Source organism: Artemia sp. Qi Xiang Cuo, chromosome 4 (assembly GCF_049724085.1).
Source record: "Artemia sp. Qi Xiang Cuo chromosome 4, ASM4972408v1, whole genome shotgun sequence".
In the NCBI taxonomy this organism is placed as follows: Eukaryota; Metazoa; Arthropoda; class Branchiopoda; order Anostraca; family Artemiidae; genus Artemia; species Artemia sp. Qi Xiang Cuo.
The window spans coordinates 525,146-541,009 of NC_142797.1; the positions used below are offsets into that span (position 1 = coordinate 525,146).

The window sequence follows — 15,864 nt, forward strand, 5'->3', positions numbered from 1 at the left end:
AGGAGGTGGGAGGCAACTGCCTCATATACAGAATAATTGTTGTTCGCTATAAGCTTTTATGTTGCTCCTTATTTTCTGTTCTGCTCCTTATAAAAATGTTCTATTTCTAAATTTTGTTCGAACAAAGCCGGTAAATCACGCTCATCCCGTATGAAAAATTCTCTCCCGCCATGAGAAACTCCTCTGTGGAAAGTTCCTCTCAAGAAAATATACCCCAACCCCTTAAATTTCCTTCCTGGCAATTGCATCTTTGCTTAAAATCGCTCCCCTTCCCTCCGTAAAATTTCCTGCAGACGATTCAGGCAGCAAAATTATCCTTAACATGCTTTAATTTGAAGAAAATACTTTAACCTCTAACCGTTTTACAATCATCTCGGAAATCCCTCCATTCCATGAACATCTTTTTCCAGGAAAGGAGACATACTGAGAAATTTCCCAAAGAAAATCTCCACATGCAAAATTGAGTTGGCAAAGAGAAAATAAGACAAATGAAAATAATTTTGCATTGGATATCTGTCAAATTTCCCTCCCAACTGGAAATTGTCCCCAGTAAATTTCGCCCCGAATAAAAAATCTCCATCCCCCTTCCCGAAAAATTTGTGTATAAAAATAACTATTTCCTAAAAATAATTATTTTATGTAAACAACGGACAAATTTTATAACTTTATATTTGATCCTAAGAACTCTAAAAATCCTGAGATGCGGAAAAACTCCTCGTCAAAACCTAATGCAAATCCCACTATCTATGCTCCAAAATACATGGAATAAATCATTTTGAAGACAGTTTTCGGAGCTCTTTCTTATTCGTGTTTGTTGCGTGTCAGATAGGGTGGCGTAGTACCTTTGATCCTCTTTTAGAAGCTTTTACATCTTTAACATGTTTTATTCTTTTCTTCATTTACTTACAGGTTCATTTATACAAGAGAAAGTGTTCAATTGTTTTCATGGAAGGAAAAGAATTATTCCATCATTTTTTCTTCCAGACAAAAAATGATTGGATTGTTGAAATGATCGAAAACCCAATCATTTCCATTCATTGTGACGGTGGTGAGATCAAAGTCAGGAAAAGCTTTCTAACAGCTGAAAGTGGCGTATTTCGTCGCATGTTTGAAGTGGATATGATTGAGAATCAGAGGAATACAGTTTTTGCTGAGGATGTCGATTTCAAGACGCTGCAATTTATTATCCAGTATTTTGAGACCAAAGCTATCTCTGGCTTTGAAAAAATAAACAAGGATGTTTTTGATTATATAGTTGGGAAATACAACTTTATTAACATAAAAGATGATATTGCTGGGAAATTATTGGGTGAATCCGCACCAACAATGGATACTAATTTAGTTGCTCTTGAAAAAATTTTCTCTGTTTTTAATAGTCCAAGGTATAAGGTATTTGCTTTCCATATATTATCATATATCATTCAAAATAAGAAGATCTACTATTTTAAACAAGATCTTAGCTTCATCGATGACCTTAGTGCAGAAGATTTTACAGAGCTATCAAAAATGTGTTGTGCTAAAATCAAGCAAGCGAAGAGATGTTTGTGGGATGGTTATCTGGATTGTTTCTACAGTTGGACTTCAAAGAACCCTGAAGAGAGGTCTATTACATCGTTAGCTCTCCTTCCTCTCATTTCTTGTAATCTTTCGTCAATACGCTTGCACGCTATGCTATTAGAAATTGTACCGACCGTCTCATATTGAAAAGGTGTATGTACATGTGAGCTAAATAAACATATCTTTTCTTGTTTTCATCTTATGTCTAAATTTCTTTATAACAATATTTATTTTCATCAATTATTTCCTAAGATGGGCATATTTATCAGTTTCATCAGGGCAAGGGTATGTATATTTAATGATATTATTTTTGAATGTTTTATTTTGTATGCATATATAGTTATATAATAGCAAAAAAAAATTCATTTTCCATTTTCCCAGGGTTAGAGCTTAAGTTCAGTATGGGTCAGTTTCTCAAAGCTTTGGGAATGAAAATAAGTGCTGCTTTTACTGCTTTTACTGTAGAAAAACAGAAAGGCTTTTACTGTCCCTTCACAAAACGAATGCGCATAAAAGCTTGTTTATAGCAATATATTCCCCCCCCCCGCCAAAGGGTTCAATTAGATACTGTATAATCTTTTATTTAATACTGTATAAACTATCCACCAAGCCTTATAATAGTACCTTAAAATAAGCTCTGTTTGTTTTGTAAAAATGAACGACTTTGCTACCAGTTAAATAAAAAAAACTATTTTTTTCAAGTGAAAGTAAAGAGCATCATTAAAACTTAAAACAAACGGAAATTATTCTGTTTATGAGAGGGATATTTCTTCCTCATTCCCTACCTCTTAGTGCTAAAGTTTTTTTAGTATTTTTTTTCAAAAGCTTTTTATTTGAACTAAATGGTCCCCTTTTATGAAGACTTAATCTTTCAGAATTGGGTAAAAACGTCAAACTGCAGCATAAGGAACTGGCTTCCCCTTCATTTAAATCCTGATTCCCTTCCATAGAAAAGTCTATCTCCCCAGTAGTATAATCATTCATTCCCAAGGAGGGTACTTTATTGGATTTCTTGGGATTCTATAAATCTAGGAAGATTTATAGGTCAATTTTATTAAAAGCTGTTTCACACAGCATTGTATAGGGATTTAGTGGAGTCCTCACGATATTGTATAGAAAGATAATGGAGTCCTCAAAACACTTTTGAGATGCTGCATAGTCTATACGGTATTGTGTAAAGGAGGGGGGTCCGGACGGATTGCAATAGAGGATACGGGGCTTAGGGAAGCGTCGCAGAAGGAGATAACATGTGGTTAGGAATAGGAGACAAACTCTATCTGCATGGTGTACTTTGCTAAATTTCTTGAGGAGCACCAAATCGCATTTCCAGGGGGGCTCCTCGTCTCACGATGTACCAATAGACTTACTAATTCTTAGGAGGGGTTTTTATATTATGGGGTAGTGGAACAAGGGGTAACAGGGGGAGTGGAGCAAGGGGATCGACACTTCTAAATCTAAGCTAAGTAGCCTAGAGGTCTGAAAGAATTTTATTATATTTTCTTTCACAGACAAGTTTTTCTTTCAAGTTTTTCAGTTTTTTTTTGTTATTATACTCTATATTTCTTCCCATTATTTCGGACATTTTACTTTGTTCATAACATCCGTTTTTTGGGATACGCTAAAAGTTCATCTTAAGAGTGCTAACTCTTGTACGGTTTGACCGTGTTTTCAATTTTCGTTAATATAAGCTATGAAAGATAATGAATAACATATTTATATCAAGAAATCGCTATTTCATTAGCAACAAAAGCAAACAGTACGTGGTAACGAACTGTAAGCAAGGAACGACCCGACTCAATGTAACTAAAACTCAAAAAATCGAAATTTTGATACCAATAGATGCATCCAAAGAATCAAATTCTTAAGCTGATTTTAAATATATAAGTTTCATCAAGTTTAGTGTTACCAGTTAAAAGTTACGAGCCTGAGAAAATTTCACTAATTAAAAAAAGGGTGAAACAAGTCACAGAATCTTAATAAAAATCATACCATCGGATTTAACGTATTAGAGAACCCTGTTGTGAAGGTTTTAAGCTCCTATATTCAAAAATTGGAATTCTGTCTTTTTTGCCAGAAGAAAGTTCATGGATGCGTGTTTATTTATTGTTTCTTTTTCCTGGGGTGATCGTATCGACCCAATGGTTCTTGAATATCGTGAGAGGGCTCATTCAAAGGGAAGTTAAAAGTTCTAATGCCCTTTTTAAGTGACGAAAAAATTGAAGGTAACAAGGCCCCCTTCTACGCTAATTTTTTCCCTGATGTCCCCATATCGAAATTTTAAGACAGATGGACTTCATCTGTTGGTAAACTCGTGATGGTAGCAGTAACGTTTGCTAATGCTTAGTTTTTCATCCATTCATCTTTAGATTCCATGGTGATATTGTCTTTCAAAGCCCCTTTTATTTTACTTGCAGTTTCGTTGTCTATTACGACTTTATTTTTGCATAGGTCGCAGTTTTGACACTTGGATATGATATGACTCATGATACTGTTTGAGCAATGCCAGAAAGACGGTGATATGATCTTTCAACGGGTAATGTTTTACCAGCAACGGTAGCAAGAAGTTGAACTTCGCCCTTCGAAACTAAAAAACGGAGTTTTTGGTACCAATAGATACATCAAAAGAATCAGATTTTTATGCTAATTTCAAATACATAAGTTTCATCTAATCTAACCCATCAAAAGTTACGCGCGTGAAAATTTGCCATCATTTCAGAAAAAGGAGAAAACTACTCTAAAAAGTCATAGAACTTTAATGGAAGATCACACCATCAGATTCAGTGAATCAGAGAACCCCACAATAGAAGTTTGAACAAAATTCAAACTTTAACGTAAAGAGTGTGCTATTGAATAGGGGGGCGAACTCCCTAAGATACGTAATAAAAACATAGGAATGTAGAAGTTCGTCACGTAAGTTACGTCAGAACAAAATTTCGAGAGAGCCATTTAGCACAAAAAAGTAAAATTGATATACAAATTTCGTTTTATTCATTCATGTACGGTGAGCCAAAATCAAAGCTGCATTAATTCAAAATCATTCAGAAATTAAATGATAAAAAAAAGTTTTCTTAGCTAAAAATAAGGAGCGATATTAAAACCTAAAACGAACAGAAATTATTCCGTATATGAAAGGGGCGGTCCCCTCCTCAACGCCTCGCTGTTTACGCTAAACTTTGACTGTCTCACAACTTATTTTTTAAAACAATAGAAAACTCTAGCGTAAAGAGGGAGGCGTTGAGTTGAGGACCGCCTCTTTCATATACGGAATAATTTCTGTTCGTTTTAAGTTTTAATGTCGCTCCTTACTTTCAATTTGGAGAAGATCATCAGGGATAATATACCGTTTCTTGAAATGCGGATTGAGGTATGTGGCAATCGTGACGAGGGTGATAACAAGGCTTATAAGCCTAGAAGGAATCTTATCTAGCCAAGCCTGTCAGAGGTTCTCAGCAACATTTTAAAGTTGCTGAGCCACCCTTATTAAACGTAGTTTGAATACAGGTTATGTCAACTTTAGGATACAGCTGTACATGCCGTGTATCAGCATATATGAGTCAATGGACTGAATACATTATTCTTCTTTTTGGAATTTGCGAAACAAATATCTATGTTGGATCTTTTCTGCTGGATGTTCACCGGTAGATACCAAAAAAAGCCGAAGTAATATCATTTTCGATATTCGATATATCTATATCTAATATCGCCCAACACTAGTTCCTTGAAAACAGAAATTACAATAAATAACCGAGTCAAACTCAAAACGAGCACAAATTAACATGAGTAGGGCGGAAAGCCCCTATGCCTGAGAACAAGGCCAGATCGAAATTTGCACTTTACTGAAAAAATATAAATGATTTTACTTTTATAACTTTAATAAATAAATAATATTAACATTTTGATTAACAAATATCGGTATATGTATATTAAACTGACAATGCACATTCTATTTGTATTTTTTTTTTCAGTAAAGTGCAAATTATGATCTGGCCTTGGGAAGACATAGGGGTTTTGAGCCCTACTCATGTTAATTTCTGCTCGTTTTGAGTTTGACTCGGTTATTTATTGTAATTTCTGTTCGTTTTGGGTTTCATTTATTTATCGATGCTGATTTGTGGTAGTTTCACGTTTGGTAATTATTTGATTTTATTTTTGCTCATTTTTGGTTTAATGAAGTTCTTTACTTTTCTTTGAAAAATTTATTTTGTGGAATTTTTTTTTTCTAATTAATTTCTATCCGTTTATATTGACAAAGTCTTTTCAGGGAAAAAGAAAATAGTAGTTTAAATATTTACTTTTTTTAAGACTTTATAGTTTTGCCTGCTATTTGTATACTGGAGAAAATTTTTCAGCAATTTTCAACAACATGTACCCTTTTAAAAATCTGGACACAGATAGTAGTGTTTAATTTACTTTCATACCTCCTCTAGTTGACCTGAAATAGTAAACTTGATACCATTCGCAAGAAAATCTGTTTACTTTCTTTGATAGCTTGCATACACTTACGCTATTTTGATTTGGTTAAATTTTAAGAGCAGAAGTAGCCCCGAAAATTTGAATATAATACTCTCAGTCGTTCTTGGGATGCTGCTGAGATGCCTCATTGAGAAATTAGCATTAACACAGTGTATTTTGATTTAACATAACTTATAAGTTTTGCCCTGGGGACTCTGGGGGGTTTGTCATCCTTAAATACATAATTTCCAGAACTTTCAACTACGTTGAACAAAATGGCTGTCTATAGACTTTGATTGAACGCGTTTGAAGAAATGGCGGGCGTGAGGGGGGGGTCAATTACTCCACTCAGTTTCGACTATTAAAAAGGGAAATTTCAATTTCCAAACAAATGAGCCCTTTTAGAAATTTTTACAACAGCTTTCTATATAAGTTGTATTGAAAGATGGATGCGTGTAAATAAATTATGTTTGAATCATAGTAAAAGTAAATTTATTCTATATGGAAGAAGTACTAATTATTATCCTTGGATCTATGGTATTCAATTAGAAAGTGGATATCTCCAGAGACATAGTTATGTCCAATATCTTGGTGTCCAAGTTGACGAGTATCTTATGTTTAAACCTCATATTGAACGACTGTGTACAAAAATTGCCAGGAATGTTGGAATGCTGCGGAAACTGAAGCATTTTTTCCCTCCTAAAATTTTAAGAATGCTGTATTTCTCGCTGGTTCATCCGTATTTGTTATATTGTGTAAGTGTTTGGTCAGCGACATTTATTACTTATCTACTGCCACTGAGGGTTCTACAAAATAATGCTGTTCGTGTTTTATCTGGAATGCGAGGTTCTGACTCGGTTCGAAGGCAATACGATGGTATTAAGATTATGCCACTTTTTGGCCTAGTTAAGTTTTACACGGCATTATTCATGTTTAAAAGTTTTAATAACTTGCTACCTGCATGTTTCTCGATTGCATTTACTGAAGATCAACATAGGTATGAGACAAGAAATTCCCATTCCATACGAACCCTGGTCCCTGTAACAACAAGGTCTGCATTTTCTCTCCATTTTTATGGCCCGGCTGTCTGGAACAAGCTTCCCGAGGAGGTAAAAAGCAACACAGATCTGGATGAATTTTGAACTTCCCTAAGAGTCAGTTTTTTATGTCAATATGGACGATGTTAGTGGTTGTGTGTAGATAATGATTGGTTGAATGTTGTTGGTGAGATGATTGTTTGGGTTTTTAATGGATGAGTGATTTATTTCCCTTTTTTTATTTATTTTTTTTTCTCCTCTCTTTTTGTGAATTTTGTGAGTTGTGTTGGGTTGTTTGCGTGGATGGTTCTCAAGGTCCCACTTTTTTGTTGGAGGGGTGGGAGAGGGAGGCAAGAGAAGATATTTATCTGTTTTTGGGTTGGACCCTTTTTGGGTTATATTAGGGTCCGAGGAAATAAATGATAATAATAGAAAATATTTTTTAAAGTATTTTTCCTTTTTTTTAGGGTTTTGTCCGGCATGCAGTAATGCATTGGATTGTGTTTTTAAATGAGATGTTTGTTTATTTATTTATTGTAACCCGTTTGTAAATAAAAAAAAAAAAAAAAAAACCTTATATATCCCCAGGGCATAACTTACAACCCTTGCACTGAGGGCTCTGAGGGGGTTATCATCCTAAAATACCTAATTCCCAGAACTTTCGACTACGTTGAACAAAATGGATGTCTCAAAATTTTGATTCTATGTGTCTGGGGAAATGGTGGGCGTGAGAGGGGGTTAGTTGCCCTTCAATCACTTTCGACTATTAAAAGGGCACTAGCTCTTTCAATTTTCAATCGAATGAGCCCTTTTTGATGTTTTTACAACATCGCTTTCTATAAAAACCTTACATGCTCCCAGGGCATAGGTTACAACTCTTGCCCTGCGGGTTGTGGGGGGGGGGAAAAGTTAGCGTGAGAGGGAGGTTAGTTGCCCTCAAATCACTTCTGACTATTGAAAAGGCACTAGCCCTTTGAATTTCCAATCGACTGATCTCTTTTTCAAGTTTCTACGAGAAAGATTTCAATAAAAAACCTTATATGCCCCAGGGCATAACTTATAACCCTTGTCCTGAAGACTATGGGGGGGGGGAGTGTCCTGCTCAAAGGTATAATTTCCTGAACTTTAAACTGCGTGGAAAAAATGACTATCTCAAAACTTTGATTGGAAATGTTTGGGGAAATGGTGGGCGTGGAAAGGGTGTTAGTTGCTTTCCAATCACTTTGGACTATAAAAAAGGGCACTAGCCGGTTCAATTTCCAATCGAATGAGCCCTTTTTGAAGTTTCTACGACAGTGCGTTCTACAGAAACCTTATATGCCCCCAGTGCATAACTTACAACCCTTTCCTTGAGGGCTGTGGGGGAGTGTCCTCCTCAAAAACATAATTTCTAGCTGTAAATCAACAATGCTGAAGAAAACGGGTATCTAAAAATTTTGATTGGATGTGTTTTGGAAAATGTGGGCGAACGAGGGGGGCTAGTAGCCCTTAAATCACTTACGACAATTATAAAGGACAATAGATCTTTGAATTTCCAATCGAAATGAGCCCTTTTTCTAGTTTCTACGACAGATATTTCAATAAAAACTTATATGCCCCCAGGGCATAACTTATAACCCTTGCCCTGAAGACTGTGGGGGGGTGTTCTGCTCAAAGGCATAATTTCCTGAACTTTAAACTACGTGGAACAAGATGGCTATCTCAAAATTTTGATTGGATGTGTTTGGGGAAATGGTGGGCGTGGAAGGGGTGTTAGTTGCCTTCCAATTACTTTCGACTATTAAAAACGGCACTAGCCATTTCAATTTCTAATCGAATGAGCCCTTATGAAGTTTCTGCGACAGCGCGTTCTATAAAAACTTTTTATGCCCCCAGGGCATAACTTACAACCCTTGCCCTGAGGGCTTTGTCATCCTCAAAAACCTAATTTACATAGCTTAAAACTATGTTAAATAAAATGGCTATCTAAAAATTTTGATTGGATGTGTTTGGGGAAAACGTGGGCGTGAGAGGGTGGCTAGTTGCCCTTCAATCCCTTTCGACTATTAAAAAGGGCACTAGCCCTTTGAATTTCCAATTGAATGATCCCTTTTTGAAGTTTCAACGACAACGCCTTTTATAAAAACCGTATATACCCCCCAGGCCATAACTTACAACCCTTGCCCTGAAGGCTGTGGGGGAGTGTCCTCCTCAAAAACATATTTTCTACCTGGACTACGCTAAGCAAAATGGCTATCTAAAAATTTTGATTGGATGTGTTTGGGGGAATGATGGGCGTGGGGTGGGGGGGGGGGGTAGTTGCCCTTCAACCACTTTCAACTATTAAAAAGGGCACTAGCCCTTTGAATTTCCAATTGAATAAGCCTTTTTTGAAGTTTCTACGACAACGCTTTCTACAAAAACCTTATATGCCCCCTGGCCATAACTTACAACCTTTGCCCCGAAGGCTGTGGGGGAGTGACCTCCTCAAAAACATATTTCCTATCTGGAAATCAACTACGCTGAGCAAAATGGCTATCTCAAAATTTTGATTGGATGTGTTTCGGAAAATGGTGGGCATGGAAGAGGCGTTAGTTGCCTTACAATCACTTTCGACTATTAAAAAGGGCACAAGCCATTCCAATTTCCAATTGAATGAGCCCTTTTCTAAGTTTCTACGACAAAATCTTCGATACGAAGTGCCATGCTCTAAAGGAAAAAAATAATAAATGATACATTGTGCCAACATCGTTCTTATATACCCTCAGGGCATAACTTAAGACCCTTGCCCCGAGGGTTGTGGGGGAACATCGTTCTTTACTTAGGCTGCGCTATCGTGCTGCCTATGATTAAACCTCCAGTTTTTGCTAACTACACATTCAGGTGACTACAACCGACTTTTAGGATTTTAAGAATCGTTCACATGGGGCTTATGCCGTTAATGGAAAAGATTAATTGCGAGAACCGCGCCTAATCCTTGTGTTTTTTTTATCGTTTGTTAAACAACGGGTTGCCTATTTTGTACCTGTGCAAATTTTGAGAATTTGTACCTGTTAAGTCTGTCCTGGGGCATAGCTCCAGCATTGGGGGGAGAGCAAGAGGGATCTTCATCGAGAAACTCCAGGGGCATGTGCTATATATTTTTTTCTCGTCCCAATTATCGGGGAGCAACCCCCCCCCCAGAAAAAAACAATTTCACTGTTAGGGACACAAAGCTAGTAAAACCTGACCAAGCCCTTCTGAAATATAAGTCAATAAGATAAGACGTTTGCTAGGGAATAGCTGGAAAATATAAAACACGAGGTTGTAAATTTCTTAGTGCTGGTTTTCTGCTGGAATACCTTGAAGTGCCCAATTAGGGCTAGAATAACAGTTTAGGGTTGCTCCTACCTTAGGGCGCATATTAACGGTCAGGGACGTCGTTTTGGGGGGAGCAGTTGCCCCCCCCCCCAAATAATTTGAAGAAAAAAACAATATAGGGCCGATGCCTATCCGGATATGGAACCTTCTTACCCCTCCCCCCCAATAAAAATGCTGGAGCTACTCTCCTGTTAACTGCGCAACTCTCTGAGTGACATGAGTGGCAAATTTTAAATCTACTTTTTGATTGTATCAATAATTTCAGTAGAGAGGACCCTATAACTCGTGACCCCACCACGTGGTTTATGGTTTTCTCAGTGAGAATGAAAAAACAGGATTTTTCTCACTTGGAAAAACATGAATTTTGTCACATTTATGGTTGCTTTCATGGATGGATATGTGTGTTGTTCGATTTATTTGATGTTTTTATGGTCTTTGTCAGTGAGAATTTGAAAAACAGGAACTTTGTCACATTTATTTGATGTTTTTATGGTTTTTGTCAGTGAGAATAGAAAAACAGAAACTTTGTCCCGTTCATGGATTATTTTCTCACTTGGATTTACATAATCGCTAGGGGAAATTATTGATTCACGAAGGGGGAATTAAGAAACATTAAGGCTTCTTTAATCTTAGGTCTGAGGGATAAACATTCTTTAGGACAGAGAGAAAAATTAATATTCTATTTTTAAATAGGGCTTCATTGATCTATAGTGTCATGAATTATAAATGACATCACTTGTTATCTTGGAATTATGTGGGAGTCTAAAGAGATAGAAATTCTGTTTTTAAATACGGCTTAACGGAGCTTTAAGTCGGAGAGATAAATTGATATTCTAACGAAACCATAATAGTTTAGCTAGGAAAATTTATGAGATGAAGAGATTAACGTAGGAAAGGGTTTCCTAGAAATTTGAAATGTGAAAGCACTGAGATGCCAAACAAAAGGAACACGATGAAATTACTTTTAGGGATTATTTGGGCGAAATGGTTTTAGACAGCTTATGGCATTATTTCGGCGAAACCGTTAAAGACGTTGATTTAAAAGATGATTTAAAAGATGATTTTGAGTGTGGTCGTTATAATACACAAGTTCCATTGAACAGTGTTGTGAGGTCCCCTACCACAACCCCAAAGAGCCCCAATCGCCCTACCCCGATCCAAAGGGTTCCAATCCCCATACCCCAATCCAGAAGTACCCCCCGGTCCCCATCTCAATGAAGTGAAGAAAAGTTCAAGTTCTCTTCTGAACTTTACCAAAGAATACACTTCAATTCTAATTTCTCCAGAGAAAACTAAATTTTCCACTTTAGTTCAGATCTGTCTCGAAGAGATGAAAAATTTAAAACACTGTTCCAAATTTTCTCAACGAAGCAAGGAAAGTTCAAGTTCTCTTTCGAATTTTACCAGAGAACACGCTACAATTCTAATTTCTCCAGAGAAAACTAAAATCTTCCACTTCAGTTCTTTATTTCACAAAGACATAAAGAAATTTAAAGTTCATTTCTAATTTTTCGGTTGGAAGATAGAAAAAGTAATACTATACTTGTGAATATTTTTATGGAAGATAAAAAGTTCTAGCTCAATTTAAATTTTCTTAACGAAGTGAAGAAAAAGTTCAAGTTCTCTTCGGAAATTTACCAAAGAACACAATTCAATTCTAATTTCGCCAAAGAAAACAAAAATCTTCCACTTGATTTCTTTATTTCACAAAGACATAAAGAAATTTAAAGTTCAATTCTAATTTTTCGGTGGAAGATAGAAAAATTAGAACACACTTCAATTCTAATTTCGCCAAAGAAAATAAAATCTTCACTTGATTTCTTTATTTCACAAAGACATAAAGAAATTTAAAGTTCAATTCTAAATTTTTCGGTTGGAAGATAGAAAAAGAAATACCATACTTGTGAAATATTTTCACGGAAGATAAAAAGTTCTAGTTCAATTTGAAATTTTCTCAACGAAGTGAAGAAAAGTTCAAGTTCTCTTCTGAACTTTACCAAAGAACACACTTCAATTCTAATTTCTCCAGAGAAAACAAAAATCTTCCACTTCAGTTCTTTATTTCATGAAGACATAAAGAAATTTAAAGTTCAATTCTAAATTTTTCGGTGGAAGATAGAAAAATTAATAACATACTTGTGAATATTTTCACGGAAAATAAAAAGTTCTAGTCCAATTTGAAATTTTCTCAAAGAAGTGAAGAAAAGTTCAAGTTCTCTTCTGAACTTTACCAAAGATCACACTTCTATTCTAATTTCTCCAGAGAAAACTAAATTTTCCACTTAAGTTCTATATTTCACAAAGACATAAAGAAATTGAAAGTTCAATTCTAAATTTTTCGCTGGAAGATGGAAAAAGCAATACCATACTTGTGAATATTTTCACGGACGATAAAAAGTTCTAGCTCAACTTGAAATTTTCTCAATGAAGTGAAGAAAAGTTCAAGTTCTCTACTGAACTTTACCAAAGAACATACTTCAATTTTAATTTCTCCAGAGAAAGCTAAAATTTTCCACTTTAGTTCAGATCTGTCTCGAAGAGATGAAAAATTTAAAACACTGTTCCAAATTTTCACAACGAAGTCAAGGAAAGTTCAAGTTCTCTTCGGAATTTTACCAGAGAACACGCTACAATTCTAATTTCCCCAGAGAAAACTAAATCTTCCACTTCAGTTCTTTATTTCACAAAGACATAAAAAATTTAAAGTTCAATTCTAATTTTTCTGTTGGAAGATAGAAAAAGTAATAATATACTTGTGAATATTTTCATGGAAGATAAAAAGTTCTAGCTCAATTTTAAATTTTCTTAACGAAGTGAAGAAAAATTCAAGTTCTCTTCTGAATTTTATCAAAGAACACACTTCAATTCTAATTTCGCCAAAGAAAACAAAAATCTTCCACTTGATTTCTTTATTTCACATAGACATAAAGAAATTTAAAGTTCAATTCTAATTTTTCGGTTGGAAGATAGAAAAAGTAATACTATGCTTGTGAACATTTTCATGCAAGATAAAATGTTCTAGTTAAATTTTAAATTTTCTTAACGAAGTGAAGAAAAGTTCAAGTTCTCTACTGAATTTTACCAAAGAACACAATACAATTCTAATTTCTCCAGAGAAAATAAAAATCTTCCATTTAATTTTTATATTTCACAAAGACATAAAGAAATTTAAAGTTCAATTCTAAATTTTTCGGTTGGAAGATAGAAAAAGCAATACCATACTTGTGAAATATTTTCACGGAAGATAAAAAGTTCTAGTTCAATTTAAAATTTTCTCAACGAAGTGAAGAAAAAGTTCAAGTTCTCTTCGGAATTTTACCAAAGAACACAATTCAATTCTAATTTCGCCAAAGAAATCTTCGGAATTTTACCAGAGAACACGCTACGATTCTAATTTCCCCAGAGAAAACTAAATCTTCCACTTCAGTTCTTTATTTCACAAAGACATAAAAAAATTTAAAGTTCAATTCTTATTTTTCTGTTGGAAGATAGAAAAAGTAATACTATACTTGTGAATATTTTCATGGAAGATAAAAAGTTCTAGCTCAATTTAAAATTTTCTTAACGAAGTGAAGAAAAATTCAAGTTCTCTTCTGAATTTTATCAAAGAACACACTTCAATTCTAATTTCGCCAAAGAAAACAAAAATCTTCCACTTGATTTCTTTATTTCACAAAGACATAAAGAAATTTAAAGTTCAATTCTAATTTTTTGGTTGGAAGATAGAAAAAGTAATACTATACTTGTGAATATTTTCATGCAAGATAAAATGTTCTAGTTCAATTTTAAATTTTCTTAACGAATTGAAGAAAAGTTCAAGTTCTCTACTGAATTTTACCAAAGAACACAATACAATTCTAATTTCTCCAAAGAAAATAAAAATCTTCCATTTAATTTCTATATTTCACAAAGACATAAAGAAATTTAAAGTTCAATTCTAAATTTTTCGGTTGGAAGATAGAAAAAGCAATACCATACTTGTGAAATATTTTCACGGAAGATAAAAAGTTCTAGTTAAATTTAAAATTTTCTCAATGAGGTGAAGAAAAAGTTCAAGTTCTCTTCGGAATTTTACCAAAGAACACAATTCAATTCTAATTTCGCCACAGAAAACAAAAATCTTTCACTTGATTTCTTTATTTCACAAAGACATAAAGAAATTTAAAGTTTAATTTTATTTTTTCGGCGGTATATGGAAAAATTAATACCGTTCTTGTGAAATATTTTCATCGAAGATAAAAAGTTCTAGTTCATTTTAAAATTTTCTTTACGAAGTGAAGACGAATTCAAGTTCTTTTCTGAATTTTACCAAAGAACATACTTCAATTCTAATTTCGCCAAAGAAAATAAAATCTTCACTTGATTTCTTTATTTCACAAAGACATAAAGAAATTTAAAGTTCAATTCTAAATTTTTCGATTGGAAGATAGAAAAAGAAATACCATACTTGTGAAATATTTTCACGTAAGATAAAAAGTTCTAGTTCAATTTAAAATTTTCTCAACGAAGTGAAGAAAAGTTCAAGTTCTCTTCTGAACTTTACCAAAGAACACACTTCAATTCTAATTTCTCCAGAGAAAACAAAAATCTTCCACTTCAGTTCTATATTTCATGAAGACATAAAGAAATTTAAAGTTCAATTCTAAACTTTTCGGTGGAAGATAGAAAAATTAATAACATACTTGTGAATATTTTCACGGAAGATAAACAGTTCTAGTCCAATTTAAAATTTTCTCAATGAAGTGAAGAAAAGTTCAAGTTTTCTTCTGAACTTTACCAAAGAACACACTTCAATTCTAATTTCTCTAGAGAAAACTAAATTTTCCACTTAAGTTCTATATTTCACAAAGACATAAAGAAATTTAAAGTTCAATTCTAAATTTTTCGCTGGAAGATGGAAAAAGCAATACCATACCTGTGAATATTTTCACGGAAGATAAAAAGTTCTAGTTCAATTTTAAATTTTCTCAATGAAGTGAAGAAAAGTTCAAGTTTTCTACTGAACTTTACCAAAGAACACACTTCAATTCTAATGTTTCCAGAGAAAACTAAAATTTTCCACTTTATTTCAGATCTGTCTCGAAGAGATGAAAAATCTAAAACACTGTTCCAAATTTTCTCAACGAAGTCAAGGAAAGTTCAATTTCTATTCAGAATTTTACCAACCAACCGCTACAATTCTAATTTCCCCAGAGAAAACTAAATCTTCCACTTCAGTTCTTTATTTCACAAAGACATAAAAAAATTTAAAGTTCAATTCTTAATTTTTCTGTTGGAAGATAGAAAAAGTAATAATATACTTGTGAATATTTTCATGGAAGATAAAAAGTTCTAGCTCAATTTAAAATTTTCTTAACGAAGTGAAGAAAAATTCAAGTTCTCTTCTGAATTTTATCAAAGAACACACTTCAATTCTAATTTCGCCAAAGAAAACAAAAATTTTCCACTTGATTTCTTTATTTCACAAAGACATAAAGAA

The 15,864-nt window shown here is 34.1% G+C and overlaps 1 protein-coding gene across 1 annotated transcript in view; it reads left to right on the forward strand.

The window, feature by feature from the left end:
• The window catches only part of LOC148952659 (uncharacterized), a 160,683-nt gene that overhangs the window by 97,722 nt on the left and 47,097 nt on the right, over nucleotides 1-15,864 (forward strand). The window contains exon 6 of the mRNA XM_089087326.1: nucleotides 985-1,683. Within this exon, the coding sequence (XP_088943452.1) occupies nucleotides 985-1,683 (699 nt within the window). The remainder of the gene's footprint in view (nucleotides 1-984; nucleotides 1,684-15,864) is intronic.